Genomic DNA, 24,499 nt, shown 5'->3' with positions numbered 1-24,499 from the left:
TTTTTGTGGTTTGTGCGATATATACTGGATTAAGCTTAAGTAGAATTGCTTCCAAAGTAGAAGACTCTTGGTTGGTGATTCCAGAGTAGGAGAGGTTTGTTTAGAGCGCTTTAAATGAGCTTTGAAGTCTCGTTCTTTTGTGTTGACCCCCATGCCTTCTTCAATTCAGATAGGGTCACAACAACTGCCACTAGAAAGATAAACAGCCCAGATATGGCAATGTATGACAGGCCGAATAGTACAATATGAGACCAACTTTACGTCAGCTGTTGTAGTTTAAGCGATTCAAGACGTGAAGAGAAACCTCCTTTCGTTATATATGGTAGCTATGAACAGAGTTGTGTTGAGCCAAAGAGATGCAGAAAAAATCTAAAACTAAAACAAGGCACTTTAAAGATGAGACCGCAACCTTCAATCATGTTGAGGAAAACTTCACAGCCGGCCACCATTTTGGAAGAGAACGTCTTTTTTTTGTAAAACATTTTTTATTAGGAAAAAACAAACATCAGCAATAGCATGACAATACAGAAGGAGCAGTACGATAGGCATCAGTGGTACAGTAGGTAATATTACAAAATACAATCATGTATGGTGGAAGGTCTAGGGCGACGGAGGATCATCCCATCCAGAGGCCAGAGGGGGGCTGACATTTATCTATGATAGGAGTTCCACAAGCCCCACACAGGACCATTTTTTGGGACATCCACGCCACAGTCTTTCCTCTAAACATTGCCCAGTCCATGTCTTTTTCCCAATCCTGTGCCGTGGGCGGAACCGATGCCCCCTCATCGCGGTGAAATATTCCTCTTGGCCGGCATTAGCCTCACTGTTACCCACTGCGTCAAAGATATTCAAGTCAGTGGGTTCCCAGATGTTTAGGAGACACCTACAGGCCTCCACCCGGAGCTGCACTGACAGAACAGTATTGATAATGTCGTGAATATCACGCCATTAGGGTTGGATCTGTGTACATTCCCAAACTATGTGAAAAAAGGTCCACAGCTGGCCACAGCCCCGCCTACAGGCTCCCTCTTCTACCCTCACAATTTGTACCAGTTGGGGCCCCGTTACATAAATATGGTGGAGGAGTTTTAATTGGACAAGACGAAGACGAGCTGGTATTGCTACACTCTGGGAGAAGAGACTGCCTCCTGCCATTCCTTGTCCATTTCTATGCCATCTCTAGTCCACATTTCTCAGAGAGCCTGGAGAGGTTCCGAGATGTTGACCAGTTTTTATATATCAGGGAAATGGTATTGTCAGGGAGATGACCATCCAGCACCCTATCTTCCAGTGGGGATGATTCCAGCAGTGTGGACCCGGGCTGTAAATGCGTGCGAAGTGCATGTCGAACCTGTGTGTATTGAAGCGCTCTGACTTGGCCAGGTTATATTGCTGCTGCATAACTGCAAAAGACAATATCAGATTTGTCCCACAAATCCCTTATGCATGCACTACCTATTAGATCCCATTTGTTGAATCCCTTACACTTCCACAGGTCACCCAATTGCTCAGAATCCCATAACTGGGTTGCAAGCTTCAGTATCTGTCTCCAGCCTAGGCGATTGGTGGCTACTTGCCAGACGTGTACTGCATGTTTGGTGGGGCCCGTAAGTGGGTAGCGCTGGAGTCTAGAATAAAGGGCTCTGCTAAAGGTCCGCCCAGAAAAAAGCCACCTATCCATGTTATCCCCCGGGTCACAAGGCTGGGCATAGGTGCAATGGCTGATAGAGGACAGATGAAATGCCCAATACAATTGTATGTCTGGAAGGCTGATGCCTCTGTCATACCACTTTAGGGAAAGTTTGCTGTGAGCGATGCGAGGTTTACCGTTCCACTGTAGGTCCAGTTGGAGGCTCTTGACCTCTCGGAAATAGGACGTGGGTATCAGATCCATGGAATTCTGAAGAGCATACAGGAATCGGGGTAGGGACATCTTAAAAAGGCCGGCCTTGGCTAGCAGGGAGAGGGGGAGCGACTTCCGCCTGGCAATGTCTTTGCGCAGCTGAAGCAGCGGGGCTGGAGATTGTGGGAATAGTGAAGAGAGGAGTCTAGAGAAAGGAAGATACCCAGATACGTAAACCCTTCAGTACAAGTTTGTAGAGGGCATCCATGAAGCGGAATCGGGGGCTCACGCGCCACCAAGAACAGGAGGAATTTGCTCCCATTTATGGAATAACCGGAGTACCGGCCAAAGATCGTGAAAATATCAAAGACCACTATCAAAGATCTCCTAGGGGAAGACAAGAACAGAAGGAGGTCGTCTGCGTAAAGAGAAATCCGGTCTTCCCAGTCTGAAGACCAGCGCATACCCCTGATCATCAGGTCCTGACGTTCCACGCTGCCAGCGGCTCCAACGCTAGGGCAAACAGCAATGGGGACAAGGGGCAGCCCAGACGGGTCACTCTACCCAGCTCGAAGGCTGCCAACTTCTTGTTGTTGTTGTTAACCACCACTTGGGCCATAGGTTGGGAATACAGTAACTGCACACACTGAATGTATTTGGGGCCAAATCCCAGTTTCTCCAACACAGCACATAGGTATGGCTATTCGATGGTGTCAAAGGCCATGGCCGTGTCCAAGGAAACTATAACCTCCGGTTCCAATATAGTAGCCACGCTGCCCAGAACTCCATGAACTCTGCGTAGGTTTAGCGCCATGTTACGGTGCAGTATGAAACCTGATTGGTCCGGGTGGACCAAGGTCCCAATCGCCGTCAAGAGGATAGTAGCAAGGAGCTTAGTCAAGATCTTGGGCTCAGTGTTCAACAGGGATATCTGTCGGTAGGAACCACATTCTGTCTTGGGCTTCCCATCTTTGTGATTAGTGACTATTGTGGCAGTACGTTGGTCTATTGGCAATATTCCTGCTTGCCTAGAGTCCTCATACATGGCCCTCGAATACGGGCACAATTTGTTTGGTTGGAGCTTGTATAACTCAATAGGTAGCCCGTTAGGACCAGTGGCTTTACCCCGCTTGAGCGATCATATGGCTGCCGCTATTTTGTCGTTGGACATGTCACGGTCCATGAAGTCATGTTCGACCACCTACAGTTTGGGTAGAGCTATGTCGTTAAACAGCTGGCGGGAATCCTCTACAGGGTATGGGGCTGCCGAGGTATAAACAGTCTTGAAGTGGGCCGCGAAACAGTCTGCAATAGCTTGCGATCTGAAAAGCAAGTACCTTCTTGTCCTCAAAGTTCAGGCACTAATTGGCTTGCCCACTCTCTTATGCAACCAGGCCAAGAGTTTTCGGGCCTGGTCTCCCACCTCATACAACCGTCCCTGAACCGCTCTCTATGGCCTTTGCCTGGTCTGTCACTAGTGTTCTGTAGTCTTGTTTAAGTTTGAGAAGGTGGAGCTTATCAGGTGTGATGTCTATTTCCAGATCCAGATCTGCTTCCAGTCTCCCCACCTCTGCCTCCAGCGCCACCAACACTTGGCGCGGTTCCTTCTTTTCCCTGGAAGGAAAGGGCCTGGCCCCATATCACTGTCTTAAATGACTCCCAAAGCACCTGCGGGGATTCCACTGAGCCTTCATTCTCATTAAAGTAGTTGTCAATGGCCTTAAGGAGCTCTCGGCGGATATGAGGATCGGGAAGATACCACAGATTGATGGGGCAACTCGCCCCACTTGTTGGTAACCGACCGTCAACTGGAGCCACACCGGCGAGTGATCTGAGATGCCCCAAGCAAGATGTTTTATATACCGACATGGGCAATTTGGGATGCAGGTACTAGAAAGTAATGGATTCTGGATAGACTCCCGTGAGCCCTGGAGTGGAAGGTATATTGGGAAGCGTCAGGGTGAAAGACTCTCCATTCATCTACCAACCCCAGTGATTACAGGCAGTCCGGCAGCCAGCTTTGCGAGCTAGGGAGAGCACGCAGAGGGTGTCGGTCCAGGTCCCCAGAGACCACCGAATTCAAGTCCCCTCCCAGCACCAAGAGGGTCTCTGGTCTGGGATCTTCAACAGCAGAGTTCACAAGTCCCTGAACGTGGTTGCCTGAAGGCCCGGTGGTACATAAATCGAGAGGAAGGTGACAGGGTGGCCCTCCCACGTGCCCCAGACTCCAACAGATCGTCCTCTAGTATCCGACCAAGTATCCTGCACTACAAGGGGAAAGGGTTTTTTCATCAGTATGCAAACCCCCCGGGAACCCGTGATGAAACCTGCATGAGCCAGTAAACCGCAACTCCCGCTATGCAATGCTTTGCAGGTATTTCCAACTAGATGGGTTTCTTGCAGCAGAACGATGTCAAGGACATGGCGCTTAAGACACTGAAGGACACTATGTTTGATTTTGTCCCCCAGCCCATTGACATTCCAACACAACACTTTAACCCCACTGTCTCCCAAAGGTGCCATTTCCAAATATACTGAAATTCACTACGTGCAATGCCACTCCCCCCAATCATTGTATCAATAGCAGTTGCTGATGCAATGAGAACGTCTTTAACAACACCTCATGCTATGTCGCAAGTTTAGATTTGATGGCTCAAAGGGGGAAAAACACTCCTTAACATACTGTAGCAGATTATCTGTGCGGAAGGGCAGTGACAAATCCCTTGTAACGTCTGGAGAATAATCGACAGAGCAGGCAGAGACACGGACCTCAATAGCATATAGCCACCTCACAGTGCAATTTGTCACATGTCAATATTTATTTATCCAACAAAGCGCCCAAAAAGAGAATAGTAGAGTACATTACCTTCAGAAGCCTCAAAAATGGCAAAGGAGTGTTTTAGTGATAAATGCAGTTATCAAACAGCCTGAGGAGAATTCCATTGGTGGCCACCATCTTGGGAAAATGTTTCGACAGCCCCTTTGCTCATTTCATCCTCAAAAAGTGTTGCAAGATAATAAAAACACTTTCCAACGTTTCTTAATTATTCCGCCACTCACCGGAGCGGAGGGGTAATAAAATATCACCCGTATGGCATGAGAAAATAGCATCCGTACCGGGAGTGTGACGGAGCTCAAAAGAAGGCAGACATCTTGTTGCGAGTCTAGCCACGCCCACCATTTTAAAATATCATCATATGAAGGTCAGCCAAAATTTCGATTAATGCAAAACATTCTGTTCCAAATCACAAACAATGTAATCATGCAGAGTTAAATCAACAATTATTAACTGCCTAGATGGGCATTAGTAACCTAGCATGTGTTATCCAATACCGGATTCATTACCGGAGCACCTTCCCCGCCGCGTGGATTCGCACCGTCATTGGTAAGTCCGTAGATTTCCCTAGCGCCATACCTACCCCCCTCTGGCCTCGCGGCCAGTTCTTAATTCTTCCCCCCTTCCTTTGTCATCCCTTCCCCCAGGCTTCTAATCGTCGGATTCTAACCAACCCCGGACTCCCCCTCAGGCTCCTGATCGTCAGATTCAAACCTACCCTGGACCTGGCGCTAGACCCGCGCTGCCCAAGGTATGTCCGGAATGCCTTCCAGCTTGTCCCTTATCCAACACCGTTCCTCCCCATCTCCCACCCTTCTGCAGCTCTCCTTTCCCGTGTACACTCCCCACCCTACGCACTGGCTTGCTTCTTTACCCAGTTCCCACGTGGTCCTTCACTTGCGTTCTCCTGAGGCCCGCATGGTTCAACATCACTCCAGGATTCACCGGACTGAATTAGGTTTTTTTCTGCTCGCCGCTTCTCTACACAGGCCCATTCCACTCCGTTAAATATTACCCACTTTCTCACTCCCTTCAACACCCCTGTTCTTAACCACATGTATCACGATCCACTCTCCTTGACGTCCCTGTATGACCCTGCTTGACCTACGCATCATTTGGACACCTACTCAACTGCACATACCAGCACAACTACAGACTAGTTCTGTCTTGCCTAAATATCCTGCTCGGTCTGGATATTTATCTGACCCCTTCACTAACCCCATGTCCATTCTCACCACGTTACTTCCCGCTCCACCCCGCCCCACACAATTTCCTTCCTGATTAGGCTACTCCATCTCTGCCAGCCTATTCTCTACCTGTGCATTGCCCCTCCCGTGTCCCCTGGCTAACACCCTTTCCTTGCCCCTTCTTGCAGCACTGCCCCTTACCCAAGTCCTGATGATGATCCTGATTTGAAAAGGATCGAAACGCCGTCGACCGTCCAGCGCGAACATAGGCGCCCCAGACCATATAGTTCCTAATACAATAACTGTATCACTGAAGTTTATTTCAAACAAATGAGGAACCATTTTTGCTGTCTTTTACTCACTGTACATAACTAGCACCAGAAACCTGCGCCACTGATTATTGTCACTTGTGTTGCTTGCACTGAGCACCAAGTACAATTTGTGTTACCGTGAATGTGTTACATTGCCCTTTGCAGTGCTGAAATAACTGCAAAATATTTCTTTTTTACTGTGTGTTTCCCTTTTTATATCTGTAATAAATATGATGCTGTGTGCACTTACATGAAATACCAAAAGAGACTACTTATCTCCTTTTGATAATGTTTTATACACATCTTCTCTAATCGTCTCTAAGTTAGACCAGTTGGGATATTATATGTTAATTGCATACTCTCTACCCCAATCCCAACGTGGTTGAAGGGTTCACCCCTGTTGCTTTCACAAGGAGCTCAAAAGAAGGCAGACATCTCGTTGCGAGTCTCGCCATGCCCACCATTTTAAAATGATCATCATATGAAGGTCAGCCAAAATTTTGATTAATGCAGAACATTCTGTTCCAAATCACAAACAATGTAATCATGCAGTGTTCAAACAACAATTATTAACTGCCTAGATGGGCATTAGTAACCTAGCATGTGTTATCCAGGTGCATTGTGCCAGTAGTGGTAGGTCAGCAGGCACTTTGAGGACTCTATAAAATAATGCTCACTCGCTTTTATAACACTGCCATTTTACGAAAATATGTAGCCAAGATTATTTGACGTATTTACAATAAAAGCAAAACTTCTTTTGTTGGGAAAGGAATTTTCAAATATCAGTCTATGTCTTTAGGGATGTTTTGGGCTATCCTCAAAAACGTAAACAGATGCAGAATCCCGGATTAAGTTTAATTCCAAGTACTTCTGATTTGCTGTAATAGTAAATAATACTGTTATATATGACACCTAGCCAATATTACTACCTTTTCACACCTTCAACGAAAATACATTTGTTTTAATAAAACCCCCTGAAACAGCAGAATTATTTAGCTGGATTTCCATATACGAGCTATGAATAAACAAGGTTTGAAGCAGACTGCCATCTACCTTGCCCTGTAGTAAAGAAACTCTACACTACCACCTGGAATCCGTGGGAAAGGAACTTTTCTCTATTATCTAGAGCCTATTGTACAAACACCCTCCTCCACCTAGATCTGTATAGTAGAGAAACTCTGCTTTAATACCTAGATCCTATTTAAAAAAAACTGCCCTACCACCTAGACTCCCACTTTAAGATACTCTAATTCTACCAACTAGATCCGATAGTGAAGAAACTCTGCACTATTACCTAGATCCCATAGTAAAGATACTCCAGCTCTATTTCTTTGACCCCCACAGTAATGATACTCTCGTTATGTTACCTAAACCCCAAAGTAAAGAAATTCTGCTGTGCTAACTTGAGCCCCACAGTAAAGACTCTAGATCTGCTACCTAGACCACATTGTATCAAAACTGCTTCACCGCCTAGCCCCCATAGGAGAGAAACTGTGCTCTACTAAATTATTTTCACATTGATAATCTCTAGATGTCGAAACTATTATACGGTTATATGAACATGCCTATATTGAAAACGTCTTAATACCCAGAGGTACCTAAAAGGAGAATAGTAAAATGCTAAAAATTATTTGCACTATTACCCACAATTACATAGTACAAAAAAACACTATCATGTGAAATCTACATTAGTAATATTGATAGAAGTAATAATTAGCAAGGGAGTTAATCATGGTTTCAACTGTCAATCTTTTGCTAGGTTCAATACTAAAAGTGAAGACCCAATAAGGAACAAGGTGCTGTTCTTAAAGCAAACCTGAACGGTTCTGTACCTGGGTGACACAGACGAGACCAAGGAGGAACAATATTAAACAGACACCAATGGTAACAGGGATGCGCATCGTTTTCATCAATGATGGGAAGGCGTCATGAATGGCTGTTAGAATGGTTTCTGCAGAGAAAAGAGTCTGATTTAGTCTACGTTGGACTGGGTCACTGGAATGTAGTAAAGTTTGTACAGAGACCAGACCAGGGGCGCAGTAAAACACTACTTACCTATGGAGGCAAACTGAGAGTCGAGACCCAAGGTCAGCAGCATGAAGAAGAACAGAATGGACCACAGGGGAGCCACCGGCAGCTGAGAGAGCGCTTCAGGATAAGCAATGAATGCCAGGGCAAAACCTAAACCACCAACATGAAAATAAGCGTCAAACAGTGCCAGCCACTGAAGCGTTTGAAGAAAAATGGTACAAAAGAGACATACATGAAATAAAGAGGTCAGCAGCATGGTATGCAATCTGCACGCTGGGACTGCTACAGCAATGCCTACAGCAGACTATGAAATTCAGGAGTATATTTTAGCAAACACCCATGGATTTTCAAAACTGCCTCTCCAGCTAATGCTTGACCGCAGTGAGAATTGCCATATAAAAAGCTACAGGCAAGAAGAGGTAACCGGGAGAAGGTGTCCTAATAGGTAAGTAAGAAGACTACCAAAAAAAATTTAATAACCCCTCCGGAGCATGTGCATCCACCAGAGCTTTCAAGGTAAGACCGGTAGATCAAACTAGGGCAAATCTACAAGGTGCATTTCCAAAGCCCGCCAGAGTACCCCACAGTCCCACTAACCATCCCCAGAAGGGAGGGCCCAGGAGCCTGTGTCCAATCTAGAGTCAGGCTGGGGATACCATGAAGCACACCTAGAGCAGTGTCTACTGTGCAAGGATGCTAACTCATCCATGGAATTGTCTGCTGTGCACAGATGCAAGTGCCGCCATCTGGAGGACTTTGGTAGGTGCAATTTTTGACTTCAACTCCCACACAGGACACCTCGAGCACACATGCCCAGGCTGGGGATATCTTCTGCCTCACATCGTCAGACTAGCTGTCAGCAGGGGCAATATTTAGAGTTTGGCAGAGCAAGACCTCCACTATAATTTTGCAGAGGTACCATTCTGCCAAGCTCGCTGACCCCCACCTCATTTAGAGTCATGGAAACAGTTAGGCTTGCAAGGCAGGGAGGATGAGGGAGGCGGGGGGCAAAGCTGGCTTCACCATCTGAGACCATTGAGCTGCGGCCCATGTGCTATGTGGTCACAGATCACTGTACCTCAGCTCTATTTAGGGCGGAATTTCCAAAATATATTTTCCATTTTCTTGACTCCTGAAGAAAATTCTGCTGGTAGCGAACAGAAGAAAAATCTTGGGTTTGTTTCTGAAAATCGAAGTAAATGCTCGATAATCCTCCCTGACATGCATGTGCAGGCTGAAGCACTTTGCTGAAAATGACAAACATGGGCCGGGTCTCTAAACTTGGCAGGCGATTCTTTGCTGTGAGGAATTAAGTGCGGCCTTTGCCAACCCGATTCATCTGGCCCTAGAGGGGTCCACAAGTGTACCGCAATGTTATGTGGGATAGGCACAGCACAAAGGGTGTCTGCCCGTTCTTCCTATTTCTGGCCATCATACAATACTTTGCTATAATGTGAGTGCACCAACAACTTCTGAAGAAGATCAGAGTGGAAGTCATTTACTACCACACTGAAAGGCTGCAGGATAGAACAAGCTGAATTCACTCAAGGAACGTGTAAATCCTAGTCATCTCAAGTGTTGGAAAAGAACTTAATTCAGTATTATCAACTCAAAAAATTGCGGATGTGGACACAAATGTTTCAGGCCGTTTTAACAGTTTACAAGTTGACTTAACGTCTTTTTTCTTTAGAACTGGCAATAAAAAACACTGTCCAAATTGTTTAAGAGAACAAAAGCAGAACCAAATCTGGTCACATTCATTAACTATATAAAACATGTGTCTAGCGGGATTCATAATCTCCTCCCACTTCTGATGGAACCTACTGTGCAAGGCACCCAAAATTATCAAATAACTCCGCTTGGGATTCTCTAGTGTGGGCAGGAAATAGTTTCAATTGAAGGCAAGTAATGCTGGGTAGACAATTGGAAGAAGGCACTATTAAACAAGGCTTTGCAATGCAATAGGTCTCGCATTCACGCAAGTTTGAGCTATTGGCATTGTAAATGACAATGCCTTTTATTTATGTTTTGGGTTTTAAAACATAAAAGGCATTGTCATTTACAATACTAATAGCTTAAACTCTCGCAAATAAGATACCCATTGTGGTGTATATTTGAGTAGTGTAATTATGTGGCATGGTGAATAGATCGGGGTGGGAACTGTATGGAATAGACAAAGAAATATGTAGCCATTGTAAACAAAATAAAATTGTAAATATAAAAACAAGTTATTGAAACACTTTCACACTTTGTTTTCTTAAACAAATACATATGGCTTGGAATGTGAAACAAATAAGTCATCTTGGGAAAGAGACACCAGTCTCTGTAGGAAGAACCACAGCCGGGGATTTTCAGTTCAATTCATGGATTGGTTACACAATGTTAAAGAAAGCGCATATGCTAGTGCTAGCACTGATCGCGATCTTGCTACCCCTTACCGAAGTGGAATACTACATTTAGTGGTTAAACTGTCTTTTTATAGCATTCGAAGACTATTTTATGCCAATTTTAGTATTCAATAGTGTTCTTTTTGGGAAGGTTTGTGCATGAAGACTACTGATATGCGAGTGGTACTTCTTGAATACTAACAGAATACTAAGCACATACTTATTTGTTATCACATAGTCTTCATTTACAATGCAGAACATTTAGTGAATACAATTTGAATACTACTGGACTTTACCCCGACTATTATCAACATTCTATTCAAGCTGCATGCTGAATGGTAGATCGGTGCCTCATTTATTATACTATTTTTATGCCTTATTTATTATACTATTGTGGTGTTTGTGCAGTGTAGGGTAGTGGTTTAGGGTAGTGCTGGGGGGTCATGCAGGGTAGTGTTTGAGTGTGGGGACAAAACTGGGGGTCGCGCTGGGGTAGTGTTTTAGGGTAGTGTTTTAGGGTTTAGGGTAGTACTGGGGTTCGTGCAGGGTAGTGTTGGAGTGTGGGGACCGGACTGGGAGTTGGGGAGGGTCGTGCTGGCAACCCTACTTTATATTCTTTTTGATGAAATGTCTCGCACTATGGCAGTAAATCCAAAATACAAGTGTAAGGTATAGGCAGAGTGGAGGTTCCAGGAGCTACTGGAACATGAATAAAAAATGAAACTGCTGTAACCAGTTTACAATGGTATGCAAATGGTCTTTAAAGACCTGTGAAAAACTCAAGCGTGCGGAGATAAGACTCCAGATACTGCCCAGCCGAGCCCACAGCGGAATGAGACACGGGGGTGGGGGGAAAATATTTTGACCTTTATAAAGAGAACAGAACAGTTGTGCTATACAAAACTAAATAAAAAAAATATTGAATTTATACAGGAGTCAAACCAAAAGTATTTGAGGGATTTACAAAAGCACCGGTAACTCATGAACACGTTCATTTTTTGTATACACGGTGCGATTAGGTAATTTGCCCAAAATCACAGGATGTTGATCAGAGACTGGAAACCTAAAACCTGGCCGTTTCGCCACATCCCTCCTTATTGTATAAGTATTGTAAGCAGCTGCGCACCATTGAACTTTATAATACACCCTTGCACCCTTCTGAAGTCAGATCTTCTCATTTCCAGACTCAGCAGACATTCTTCTATTAATTTTAAATGATAAGTTCAGATTTTCGCTACATTTGAATAAATTAGTTTTACCGTCTTCATGTTTCTCTCATGTGTTCAATCAAGTTTGTTAAAATAAACAGGATAATGGGTGTACTGCAACCAACCCTGTAGCCCTGTCTCCGCCTCTCAGGCTGTTTCGGCCAGTCACAGCAGTTGGTGTCCAAAGAAGCAGCACTGGCTAGCCGACAGCTCCCTGGCCTTTGTGCTACATGGAGCTGAAAACGAGGGAAATTTGTAGCAGCAAGCATGGAGCTAAAACCGGAGGAATTATACTCTATTTTCTTTGCGTCTCTTGAGATAAAAACGAAGAAATGTGCAGGTTTTAAATCAAGTACGTCCGGCAGGATGGGAATTGGTGTAGGAGAGATGCGATGGGCGAGGTGAGTGCCCCAGGTCAAACAGGATTACTTTAGAGGCCATCCCAGAGTCATTGGATGGTCATTCAACTACTGTAGAAGTAATTTTCATGTCATCAGACATCAAGCTCCTTAAAGTAATCACCAACCTTTAGAAACTAGGCCTGATGATTTGAGGATGACTTGAAAAGGACTACCTGATTACTTCAAAAGATGTGATTGTTCCTGAAGACTTGAGGATGATCTGAAAAGGACTTTGATTACTTCACAAAACAAGATTGTTACTGATGATTTGAGGAGGAGTACCTGATTGCCTAAGTTTCCTAATGTAGGAATATTGGAATATCAGTTATTAGAATGCAATAGACTACATAGGGTGGGGGGGGGGGGGGGGGGGGGAGGGGGGGAGGGGCATTCTTAACATCAGTGTACCAAAAAAAGTGCAACTTTAGGTCTTACGTGTAAAAATAATATGTTGTCGTGTAAAGCGCTCCGATGCCTTTATGGCACGTTTGCGCTTAAAACAATATACATAATAAAATGTATGCAGTGTATTTCCTGGTTCTACAATAGTTAGTTCCAATAAGAAAAATAAAGTCTTCTACAGATGGTGTGCACATCTGCATGCAGGTCGTTGGTAGTATACGAGCATTGGTTGTCATTGCCAATGCTTGATGGCCACAAAGTTAATGAAGCGAAACCAAAGGGGATGATGGACGGAGCGTTTGAGCAACTCACTCACCCCCAGTCAACTGATCTGGGTTTAATCCAGCACCATTCTTTAGCTCACTCCACCACCCCAGTTCAGACATGGCCATATGCAAATCAGTCTGACCTTGTGCCTCATAGGAACAGTCCAGCCCGAACTGCCAAGCCATGTCTTCCCTGGACCGGTAACAATCATCCTGGGACCGGTTTCAGATTCATAATCCTCATCAGCCAGGTATCACAAAGTTAATGAATGCACTGTGAATTTGTCCTGGTCCCTCTTCTGTTTCTTCCATCGGCATGGATTGCTGTTGTATAGAACGGAAGCGGAAGTTCCGCCACAGTGTGCCCGATGGCGAAGCGAAGGGAATGCAAAAGAGTTGCTTCTGAGAACCAGGGAACAGCGTGGACTTGGTGCAAAGTTTGTTAAAAATAGAGAACTTCAATCTGTATTTTTTTTAGGGTTGTGGACGGGGAAGAGGAGAAAAGTGAGGCGGTTTTAGTTTCCTGCCTCTCGTCTCCATTTCGGGTTCTCTGTGCTGCGCTTTATTTGAAAAGCGGCAGCCCGCCTTTTAAATGCAACCAAAGAAAGTACTAGTGCATTTGGCGCGAAAGCTGTATTTTTAGGAAAAGGTGGTTACCTGCATGTATTGTGGGATGGATGGTGAACGCACCTTGTGCTACTTATTTGGTATTGTGTGGAAAATCGCAAAAAACCCTGTAGGGTTTGGAGGAGGGAGGCAGGGGCGTAACACAGGCCCCCGCATTGGGGGGGCCCGTGCTCCAGGGGCCCCTGTCTCCCAGCGAGAGCAAGCACTGTTGAGCAGAGCTGCCAGTGGCTTGCTGTGTGCTTGCGTTGGGGAGGGGTGGCCGCCGATGGCAATTCACTTAAGGGAGGTAGGCGAGGTATGCAGAACCAGCTCATCTTTTTGGGGTGATTGTTCTGCCAAGCGCACTGTGGGGTGTTGACAGACCTTGGAGCTGGGGGTGGGGGCATGCACAAGAGCGGGTGGTTACGGGCAAGCTACATGGCTTGTAGAGGGCACTAGTGGTGGGTAGGGGGACGCACACTCCAGGCATTAGGACTTGCCCCCGAGGGGCACTCTGGGTACATTCGAGGTCAGGGGCGTGCTCGACGAATAACAGGCGGTTTGAGGGTTCCTAAAGGGCTCTCTGGGGAGGGCTTACAATGAGCACTAGAGTGCTGGTACAGCAAGCAAGTGTGTTTACGAGGTAGGGCTAGGTGCCCGGGGACTGGGCGAGACGGATTGTAAATATTGGGGCATTGACAGCAGGCACTGGGGGCTGTTCACCACAATGGCGGCTCATAGGAGCGGTGGAGAGAGGCTGTGGAGAGGCCTTTAGGGGCAGAGAATCACAGGCCGCAGTTTGGGTGGCATGGGGCCCACACTCACTGATGAGTCGGGGACAGTCTAGCAAAGGGGATGCAAGGGCCGATAAGAACTGCCCCTTTGCATGCACTGCACCAAGACAATAGGTTTTATTTGATTTCCGTCTTTATCCTGGGTCATTTTCCCCAGTGTCGCAGTTGGTAAATTCAGTTTTTGCTAATAAAGTTCCTGCATTTCCAATAGGAAATCAAAATTATATGTATCAAAATGTAAATGTAGGAGAAAGCCAGTCCTGGTTATCTTGTTGGAATATTTCTTTATTGTAAGAATACACCCAAAAAAAGAAGCGCAAAATAAATGTTGCTCTCAATTCAGTACCACTAACTAAGGCCAGATGCATCCTGTACATTCTTGAAAATTGCTTGAAGGCGAATCAGTTAGACATACAAACTCATGCTTAAAAGCCCCAAACTTTCTAAATGAATATATGGAATATTATAAAACACTGGTTAGTAAAAGGAAAATGTAAATTGGCTTTTTTCAGACAGTCCTTTAAAAGTAGTAAAGGTAGTAGGGCTGGTGCAACCAACGTTTCTTTTCATTAAGAGTAATTTATAAGTGCATATAATTTTACAGCCATTTCCATGCATTTGCGTCCGTTTAAAGGAAGGGAGCCAATCCAAATGCCTCAAGGATTCATGAAAGCGCTTAGACACCTGCAACATGGTTCGAAGCACTAGAGAGATAACGCTAATAAAGCTAAAAATAGGGCAATACCGGAATTATTTTGGGAGCATGATATGCCAAGACGTGCACTGTGACACCAACATTTCAGACACTCACCGTAGAGCTGGCACGGAAGTGCATTAATGCATACTGTGCCGCCGTTCCCTGCTGTAGTATAACAACCCTTGTGAAAGGCAGTAGCCCCAGCGGTCAGGCTAGGCCCTCCTTGGTGTGGTGGCCCCACCCACGGGCCACCCCTTGAAGGAAAGACACGTGGAGGGGGAAGAGTTAGTAAGAGACTCGTATAAGCTACTTGTTTTTAGTACTATGTGCCGGGGTGCCTGCTTCTATCTGCTGACCGTGCGCTGGTCCGTGTTCCACACGTCTGTAGAGCGAGGGCTGGTGGTCGCTCCTTCGGTTATTTGGCCGCTAAACTCTGGAACTCGCTCCCCCTCACCATGAGAGCTATGCCGAACCATCTGGCATTTGGAAAAGCCTTAAAGACCTGTTTTTTTCCCCCGCAGGTTAACTGTTGCTGCTTCACTGTTCGGTCCTGGTCTCAGGGGTTTCTGGTTGCGCTGGGACGCCTTTTCGCTGAGGCAGCTACGTGCATTATAAATCCTAAATAAATAAATACGCACATTAGCTGCATTCATGTAACTTACTGTTAGAGACCCGCGGTCGGCATGCCCGTTATAAGCTCTCCCCGGACTCCGTGCTTCCTTTTGCATTGGGACCCCAGTGTGTGAGTTGCTGGGGCAAGGGTGAATTGTGGTACCCCATATGTGAGCACAGTGTAAACATCCACATCTGTTTTAAAACGAAAGCGGTCTTTAAAGGCAGAGCATCTCTTTAGTCAACAGCATGTCTTTGAAAAGCAGGTATGGCTGGAAGACAGTCACGGTTAAGCTTCGTCCTGACACAATTAGAATCATAATTTTGAATCACCCAGTCCTACCAGAGTTTTAAGAAGCTCACATCTAAAACGTGTGTGCAACAGAAGACCGACAAAACCTGGCACCCGCCATTGTTTAATTTAAAGTGCGGCACAGGAATAAACACGCGGCGGCCCTTGTCCCAGCTGGGCAGGTCTTTGTGCCTGCAGTAGGAGAAACTCATTAGAGAAGTAGTACACGCCCCGTGTAACAACCAAATAAAAGGGCCAGTAGCCATGGGAGGTTACAAGTGACAACATAGCTGTATTAAGGAGGGACTATGTTGCATCCAATAAAGAGATGAGAAGGTATTATAAATAAAAATAAAGTTTATTTTTATACAAGTGCAGCACTCTGATCCAAACGGAGTGTTTCTTCTATCAGCTTCAGCTTATACTGGACAGTACAAGCCCAACATTCTAAACTGCTAAGCACATCCAATTGAAAGATGCAGTGACAACATAACATAGTTAAATGAACATAAATAATAAATGAACATAAGATATAACACCTCCTTACCTTACAATATTTAAAACAAATTCAAGTTACATAATCCTCCAAATACTTAGGTGTAAACTTCAACCTAGAACTAGTTCTAATAGAGAAACTACACAAATCTGGAATCATTCTCCAAATGTGTATCAGAAATTGACACAGAATCATTCTCAATACGTGCATCAGAAACTGATGCAGAATTATGTGAGACATTTTGACCAACGCCATGTGAAACATCTCCAAGAACAGACAAATCACTTGTCCTTGAAGAGGAACACACTGTGTGGCTAGATGGACAATGAAAGGAATCATCTGAATGTGTCTTACAGTCAGTTTCTATAGACTTTCTCACCCTGGCAACATTTCAGTTACCCCGCCATTTTCCACCTACAACCATAACCGAATGTTTACCTACTTTAACAATAGTTGCTTCCGAATAGAATCTAGACCCTTTAACCTTAAAAGGTCTTTTAATTCTAGTTTTGTCACCCACCTTAAATTCTTCATTTTTTACATGTTTGTTCTCATCATATCTAGATTTTGACTTAATTTGAGAATTCTTCACTTTGACAAAATCCAAATTAGATACATTTCTACCAAAATGAGTTTCACTCACATCCCATTCTGGAGAAAGTTCATTAAATGACTCTCCACCGCTCAACGTAGCAAAAGGGGTGACTCCAGTTGTGGAGTGTTGTTGTACGACCAAATTTTGTCACCTGCTACTTCTTGTACTGACAGACCAGAAGAAATGGCTAACTGGACAGAATCTTTTACTACACGTTTTACTCTTTCTACTAAACCATTTCCCTGTGGGTGGTAAAGTGCTGTGGTTAAATGTTTTATTCCAAGAGTACTCAAAAAATCTCACAACGTGTGAAACAAATTGCACACCATTATCTGAAACCAGATAAGCAGGAACCCCTTCAGATCTGAACAGTTTTTTCAAAAATTTAATCACATGTTCAGTTTCGGGATCCTTCATAAATTTGAAAGATACCCATTTTGAGTGGTAATCAACAATTGTCAAAATAAATCTGAAACCTTGGTTCAACCCACCCACAAGACCTAAAAAGTCAATTCCTAGCTTCTCCCAGGGATTCCTGGGAAAGTTGACTGTTAAACAACTGTGTTTGCTCCCATGCTGAAAAGTCCCTTTACACATATAATTCTCCTTTATCACCAAAGTCTCCAGACAAATATCCATTCCAGGCCACCAGTAGTGTAGCCTCAATCTTTTTTGTGCTTGTGATTCCCCCATGACCTTTGTGAGCTAGCGCAATCATTTTATCTCCGATTGAAGTTGGAGGAATGAGTAGGAAACCTCAAAATAAAATTGTCCTCAAGACTCAACTCCTCCTTAATTTTAGAAAAAGGAAGTACATTTGTCAAGTTGATTTTCTCAAGGCTATCCCAAAGATATAAATCCTCTAAATTTCTTGAGAAGAATCTTCTGCCGAGGCTCAGATTGAGATAGAACATTCTCCATTAATCTCAAGCCTTCAAGCAGACTGATAACAACTTCTTTATCATCCAACACAGTTTCAAGCTCAGAATCCTGTAATGGACACCTGGATAAGAAATCTGCTTTGAAATTTCCCACCCGGTATGTGTCATGACAAAATTAAAATCATAAAGTTTAGAAAACAACCGAACCAGCCTAGGACTAGCATTTCTTGTCCCCTTATCATTCCACATACAAATTAGAGGCTTATGGTCCGAAATCAGGGTAAATTCTCTGACCTAAACATAGGTGGAGAAGTGTTTAACACCCCACACACAAGCTAGGGCCTCTTTCTCTATGGTGCTATAGTTCTTTTCAGAAGAAGAGTTGACGTGACGCAAATGCAATGATATTCTCGTTTCCCTCAACCATCTGACTAATCACAGCACCCAATCTAATATTACTGGCATCAACCGTGATGTATGAAGTGTCATTGTATGAAGTGTCATCTTGATTAAAAGGTTTGAGAGCAGGAGCAGTGATTATCAAATTCTTGAGTCTCAAATGCCAAAGTTTGTTCATTGCCCCCACAACTGATCTTGTTCCTAGTTAAAAATCTAAGGTTCACTAATCAGGGCAAACATTTAAACAAACCTTGAGTAGAATTCGCTCAACTCTAAGAATGACCTCAACTGATCTTTATTAGCAGGTCGAGCACATTTACGGATACCCTTCAAGAAATCCTGTTTGGGACCAATACCTTTGAGAGATGACATGACCTAGGTATTCTACCTGATCTAATAAAAATGTACACTTCTGTTTGACAGTCATTCCATATTTGTATAGTCTACCTAAACTTGGTCTAATTTTGAAAGATGTTCCTGCACTGAATTGGTAGAGATTAATAGGTCATCCTGATAAGCTAAAACTTCTTTAACACCTCCAAACAGTTGGTACATTCATTTTTGAAAAACAGAGGCTGCAGAAGCCAGACCAAACGGTAACCTAAAAAATCTGAAAGCACCACATGGCGTGTTAAATGCAGTTAGGTCTTTGGAGTCATCCTGCAATTCAATTTGGTGGTAAGCGGCTCTTAAATCTATGGTGGAGAAGACCTTCGTTCCTTTTAACTGAGCCAACATGTCCTGGATGCGGGGTAAGGGAAAACAATCAATTTGAATATTTTTATTTAGTGATCTCAGATCACTACACAACCTGAGCTCATCGCAATTCTTTTTAAGAGCGACTACAATGGGAGAAATCCAGAGCTATGAATCAATTTGCTCAATAACTCCATCATTGCATAATTGATCAAGATGATTTTTTAGTTTATCTCCAATACTGAGAGAGACATGTCTAACCTTGTGAATAGTCTGAAAGGCATCCGGTTTCAAAATTATTTTATGTTCAAAGCCTTTGACTGAACCTAAACTATCAGAGAAGACATCACAATGTTTGTTGATAACAGCTTCTAATGATAAGTCATCAATGACCACTGAACTCACATTCTTGGAACGATCGAGGGAAATGGGTTTATCAGTACCAGGTCTTAATACCATACCAAATTTTCCTTGATCCTTCAAACCAAGGATATTATAACCCTTATTTGCTATATAGATCTTAGATTCAATGATCCTGTCTTTAAAGGTGAGACGATCATTAAAATAACCCATCATGTCAATCTCCTGTCCATTGAAAGCTACTGTACGAATGTCAGGAGGTATTAGATCAATTCCTTTCCATTCTTTAAAGACAAATATATCGACAGGATAGTAACAGGGGAACCAGAGTCAACTTACTTTTACAGGAACCTCTCCAATTTTCATATCACATATGGGATCACCACCGTTAGAATCTTGGAGTGAATCAACCAAATCAATGGATAATAAGACCTTTTTAATGGACTCATTATGCTTAACAATGCCCACCTCATTTTAAATATCCATTTCGAGATACATCGTTTTAGACTTAAATTTGCATGCAGAAGCAAGATGTCCTATTTTCTTGCAATTGGTACATTGTTTCTTTAAGGCCGTACAAGGAGAGTTAGCAAGATGTGCTTTTGACCCACATCTGAAACACAGGAGATTCTTCCCCCTTTTTCAAGTCATTTTTCCTAATAGATTTATCTCTATGAGAAATCTGAGAAAAGTGTTGACACTTTATTTACCGATTCAGTAATAGTGGGCTTGACAAAATTACTACTAAGTTCTTTAGAAGCAGAGACATCTCTCAATGCTCCTTGCTAATTCTAAAGTTTCAGCAAGTGAAGAATTCCTACAACATAAGATCTTTCTTTGAATTTCATTGTTAAAACAATTTACCACCAATTGATCCCTTAAATACTGTTCGATAGGACCCTCAAACTCACAAGACACAGCGAGAATTCTTAATTCTGCTAAGAAGGTATCAATACTTTCATGTTCTCTGTTTTCTGGTGTAAAACTTATGTCTTTCAACAATTATACTCGGCTGATCTTTAAAATGTTTTTTTAATCTCGCCACTGCCTCAGTGTATTCAGAAGGTGGGAGCAAAACTGTAGGTTGATTATCAAAAATTCTGTCCTTCCGCACCTAAAGCACTATATAGCATGGCGTTTTTCCTAGTGGGAGAACATTTTACTCCATCAATAACTAATATGTAGCTGTTAAAATGCTTTAAACCATTGGACCCATTTAATTTTAGGTGTGCCAGGCTCAGGGAGAAAAGGTGAGGGAAGTACTGCCGTTTGTAAAGCCATAATGTAACACAGGAAATATAGAACTAATGGAATCACCAGAAAATGGCAATACTAATTTTGTGAAAGAACAAAGTAGTTACACAGAAAACTATAGATATTAAATATGAAATCTTTTTGAAACTTCCTACTTTGCTAGAATATAAACATTCTCATGGCATTTATATTATCATTATACCAATTAAACTAGGTTGTGACCTTAAGATGAACCATTCGGCCTGAATGAAAATATTAAACAAACACTATGTATTCTAGCATGTAAATTATTAAAGAAACAGTAGATAAATCAGAATACTATCTGAATGAAACAACAACTCCATGTTAAAGAAGCTGTGCATATCAGCGTGAGAATGCACACAAAAATTAAAACTTTAAAGTGTCTAGTTGAAAAATATAGCTTCTTGTAAAGCAGGGTATAAATACCAATTTTATCACCAAGTCGAAGCTGTATAAATACCAATTGTATCACCAAGTCGCAGCTGTCAATGATTACTTCAAAAATTGTAACCGGGAAAAGAGTTTCCGCTGAAAACTCCTTGGCGAACTGAAAACAAAATGGTTGCCACGTTGAACGTCAGAGCGTAGACACGTAGAAGCGTATGATCAACGAGATGATGGATGAAGGGAAGACACTCGAGTGCTCACGCTCGTGACGTATGACCAACAAGATGAATAATGGTAGAGAAAAGTCTGTCGAATGTTCGTGGTGAATTCCGGAAAGGAGCGGTGATGTCTGCTCAGAGAGAAGGACGACGAAAATGAAGACCACAGTGTTCTAAATCAGCCGGTAAAAATTTTTAAAAGATGCTATAAAGTTCACAAGTATCCAAAGGTTGAAAATGAAAATATTTCATCAAAAATGTGATCAAAATGGTTTCAAATGAATAAAAGCAAGCCAAAATAACGCGCAAAGAGTCTAGCATTCAAATGAGTACTTCTACAAGTAGCGTATGCAGCGAAGCTCCCAGTAGATAAAATATGAATCCATAACAATAGAGCTTATAACGAGGAGTGTTGAACATCAAAAAGCTCAAATTGAGGTTAAGAATTCAAATGCTACGAGCCTGCATCGAAGAAATTAATAAAACTCCCAGTAGAGTCATACTCAAAAGCGCGATTAAGAATTTAAAGGCTTGTAAACATCTTCAGAGTTAAGCTGGATGTAATTGAAAAGTTATTAGAAAACTTCTCAATTGAGGAAGATAATCTTCTTAAAGATGAGCAGATTTTCCATCAATTAAAAAGAAGCACTGTAGGTCTAATAGGATCTTTTGTCCAAAAGCGATGGCTTCAGGGAGTACTGACTTGACCATCTCGTTGCCAAATTTATGTTGCAACCAATAAAGAGATGAGAAGGTATTATAAATAAGAATAAAGTTTATTCTCATACAAGTGCAGCACTCCGATCCAAACAGAGTGTTTCTTCTATCAGCTTCAGCTTATACTGGACAGTACAAGCCCAACATTCTAAACTGCTAAGCACATCCAATTGAAAGATGCAATGACAACATAACTTAGTTAAAGGTACATGAATTAAAATATAATAAAAAATGATAAATGAACCTAAATAATAAATGAACATAAGATATAGCAGACTAACAAGCTACTTACAACATCAGAAGCCAGCATTTAAGGACAAAGACACAAGCCAATCAAAAATATGGGCGAGAGTAGGCGGGGATTCATTCACATACTGAACTACAACAGATCGCCAGAGCAGCGCTTGCGCACTTGCTCAGGCTCAACCTAAAAAGTGGTCACTGTTTTAATGCGGTGACAGAAGTCGGATCTATGAAAGTTAATTTGTTTTAGTATTAGTGGTTTGTTAGTGCTTCTGTGATGGTCTTCAAGAACTCTGTATGTTCTCTTTAGATGTGCAGAAGTGCCACTTACACAAATCTGTTCATTGAAAGGGTTAATTGCCATAAGTATTTCCAGTCTCATTCAATCAAATTCAGGCACTACTGTCAATCGATTTGAATTTTGTATTGAGCGATCACTAAGGACGTGGGGCCCATATCACAACCATTTGCACATTTTCAGACCTACCTGAGTCAACCACCTTGGAAACAGGTTTTCCTGCCTTGAAAGCCATATGTCCCAGGATGGAAAAAATTGCAAATCCGGCAAAGACGCTTGTAAGGCAGTTGGTAACACAAACAAATATGGCGTCCGAATAGCAGTTGTTGTTGAATTTATTGTAGGAAGACAGAGCTACCAGACCTCCCCAAGCCACTGACAGAGAAAAGAAGATTTGTGTCGCGGCATCTTTCCAAACCTAAAACAGAATCATAAATTCATAAATACATGGATGACATTATATGAGGAAAACGTTGACATACAGTACAAAAACAAATGTTTACATGGGTGTAAAGACTTCATATATGAAATGTTCTATTTAAGTCAATTGTTTGTGTCGATGAATGCAGCCTGCTGTGCCTCCTGAACAGCAAATTATGTTTAAGAACAAGAGAAGGAATAACTTTGCCTAGACTGCAGTGCAAGTTTACATAAACATTATTACGAAATTGCAGATGTATGACATTACAACGCAAACTTTTACAACACATGCTTTTAAAATACTTTTTTAAAAGCAATTCTAACACCGCGGGGTGCTTACTTCAGGGAAGGTGCTGGTCAGAGTTATAATGGCATGTGTTGTATTAGCATTCATTGTAATAGAACTTGCATTGTATTGGCTGCGCTATAATGGAGTTTTCCCCGAAAATACATTAGCACTGACCGATTATCGCCTCAATGCATTTGCACCATCTAAAAATTACAATTAGCCCTGGTTGACCAGTGTAAATCGTGATGCAAATGGTAATTATCTTTGAATATTGGGCTTTGGTGCAAGTAGGTAACACCACGCTAATTCAAAATGGTGAAGCATATTTTGAACTAAGCTGTTTACATGCTGTAATTGTCTATGCAAAGGCAACTTTATCTACGTAACAGAACGCATGTGAAACATGAACACAAGGGGGCAAAGAGCACCATTCGGTTACTGACTGCTCACAATAAGTGGAGCTTACAGTAGCAGTCTGGTGTGGACCACCATGCGTGTTACCAACTCTCACTGAAATGGGACTGCTTCACATTCAAAGACTAAAAGTATATTCTCCATGATATGTTCAGTTTTTAGGGGCTTTATATCCAGGCAAAGAAAAGCACACAAGGGGGAAATCAGGGGAAAGACCGACAAGCATTAGCAACCCCAATAGGTCTCACCTGTGCAAGAGCTCTTGGGTTTGAGCCATGTTCTACACCGGGGAGGAGGGGGGCGGGGGGGAGGAGGGTAAGAGAGGGAGAGAGAAAGAGAAAAAGAGAAAGAAAAAGAAATTGAGAAAGCGAGAGAAAGAGAAAGAAAGACATGGACTGGAGCGGCCTATAGTAGTATAGAGTGGAGTAGTGGCATAGAGTGGAGTCGGGTGGCGTGGAGTAGAGTAGAGTGGCATAGAGTGGAGTAATGCATCTTCGTGAAGGGCCCTAGACTGGAGGGCCACAGAGTATCGTGTTGAAGAGTGGAGTAAAGTATTGTGATGTGGAGTGGTGTACATTGACATAGCGTAGACTTGAGTAAAGTGTCAGCGACTTGGCATAGTGTAGAGTGGGCTAAAGTGGCATGAAGTGTCGTTGAATGGTGTAAAGTGGCATAGTGTGTTGGAGAGGGGATTGGTGTATACTGTGAGACTGGAGGGGTGTGGAGTGAAGGGGCACAGAGTTGTAGGGCATACAGTGGCGTAAAGTGTTTTAGAGTAAGAGTTAATTGCTGTAGAGTATAGTGGCATATAGTATCCTGGAGGAAGGAGTCAGCATGGCGTGTTTTGTAGAGTGGAATAGAGTGCCGCTGAAAGGGGTGGTCAAGAGTGAAGTACAGTGGCCTACAGTGATGTGGTATAGAGTGGAGTGTGGCTG

At 43.0% G+C, this 24,499-nt stretch overlaps 1 protein-coding gene across 2 annotated transcripts in view; it reads right to left on the bottom strand.

Moving 5' to 3' along the window:
* LOC147718733 (sodium- and chloride-dependent neutral and basic amino acid transporter B(0+)-like) overlaps window positions 1–24,499 on the bottom strand; it is a 367,624-nt gene that overhangs the window by 82,590 nt on the left and 260,535 nt on the right. For both annotated transcript variants that reach the window (XM_086966770.1, XM_086966769.1), the window contains exons 9-11: window positions 22,631–22,859; window positions 8,236–8,361; window positions 8,013–8,131 (exon numbers count right to left, since the gene is read on the bottom strand). In XM_086966770.1, the coding sequence (XP_086822896.1) occupies window positions 8,013–8,131; window positions 8,236–8,361; window positions 22,631–22,859 (474 nt within the window). The remainder of the gene's footprint in view (window positions 1–8,012; window positions 8,132–8,235; window positions 8,362–22,630; window positions 22,860–24,499) is intronic.

This window comes from Lissotriton vulgaris, chromosome 4_1 (genome assembly GCF_964263255.1).
Source record: "Lissotriton vulgaris chromosome 4_1, aLisVul1.2, whole genome shotgun sequence".
Lineage (NCBI taxonomy): Eukaryota > Metazoa > Chordata > Amphibia > Caudata > Salamandridae > Lissotriton > Lissotriton vulgaris.
The sequence above is the reverse complement of the archived record's forward strand: the minus strand, read 5'-3'. Positions and strand labels throughout refer to the sequence as shown.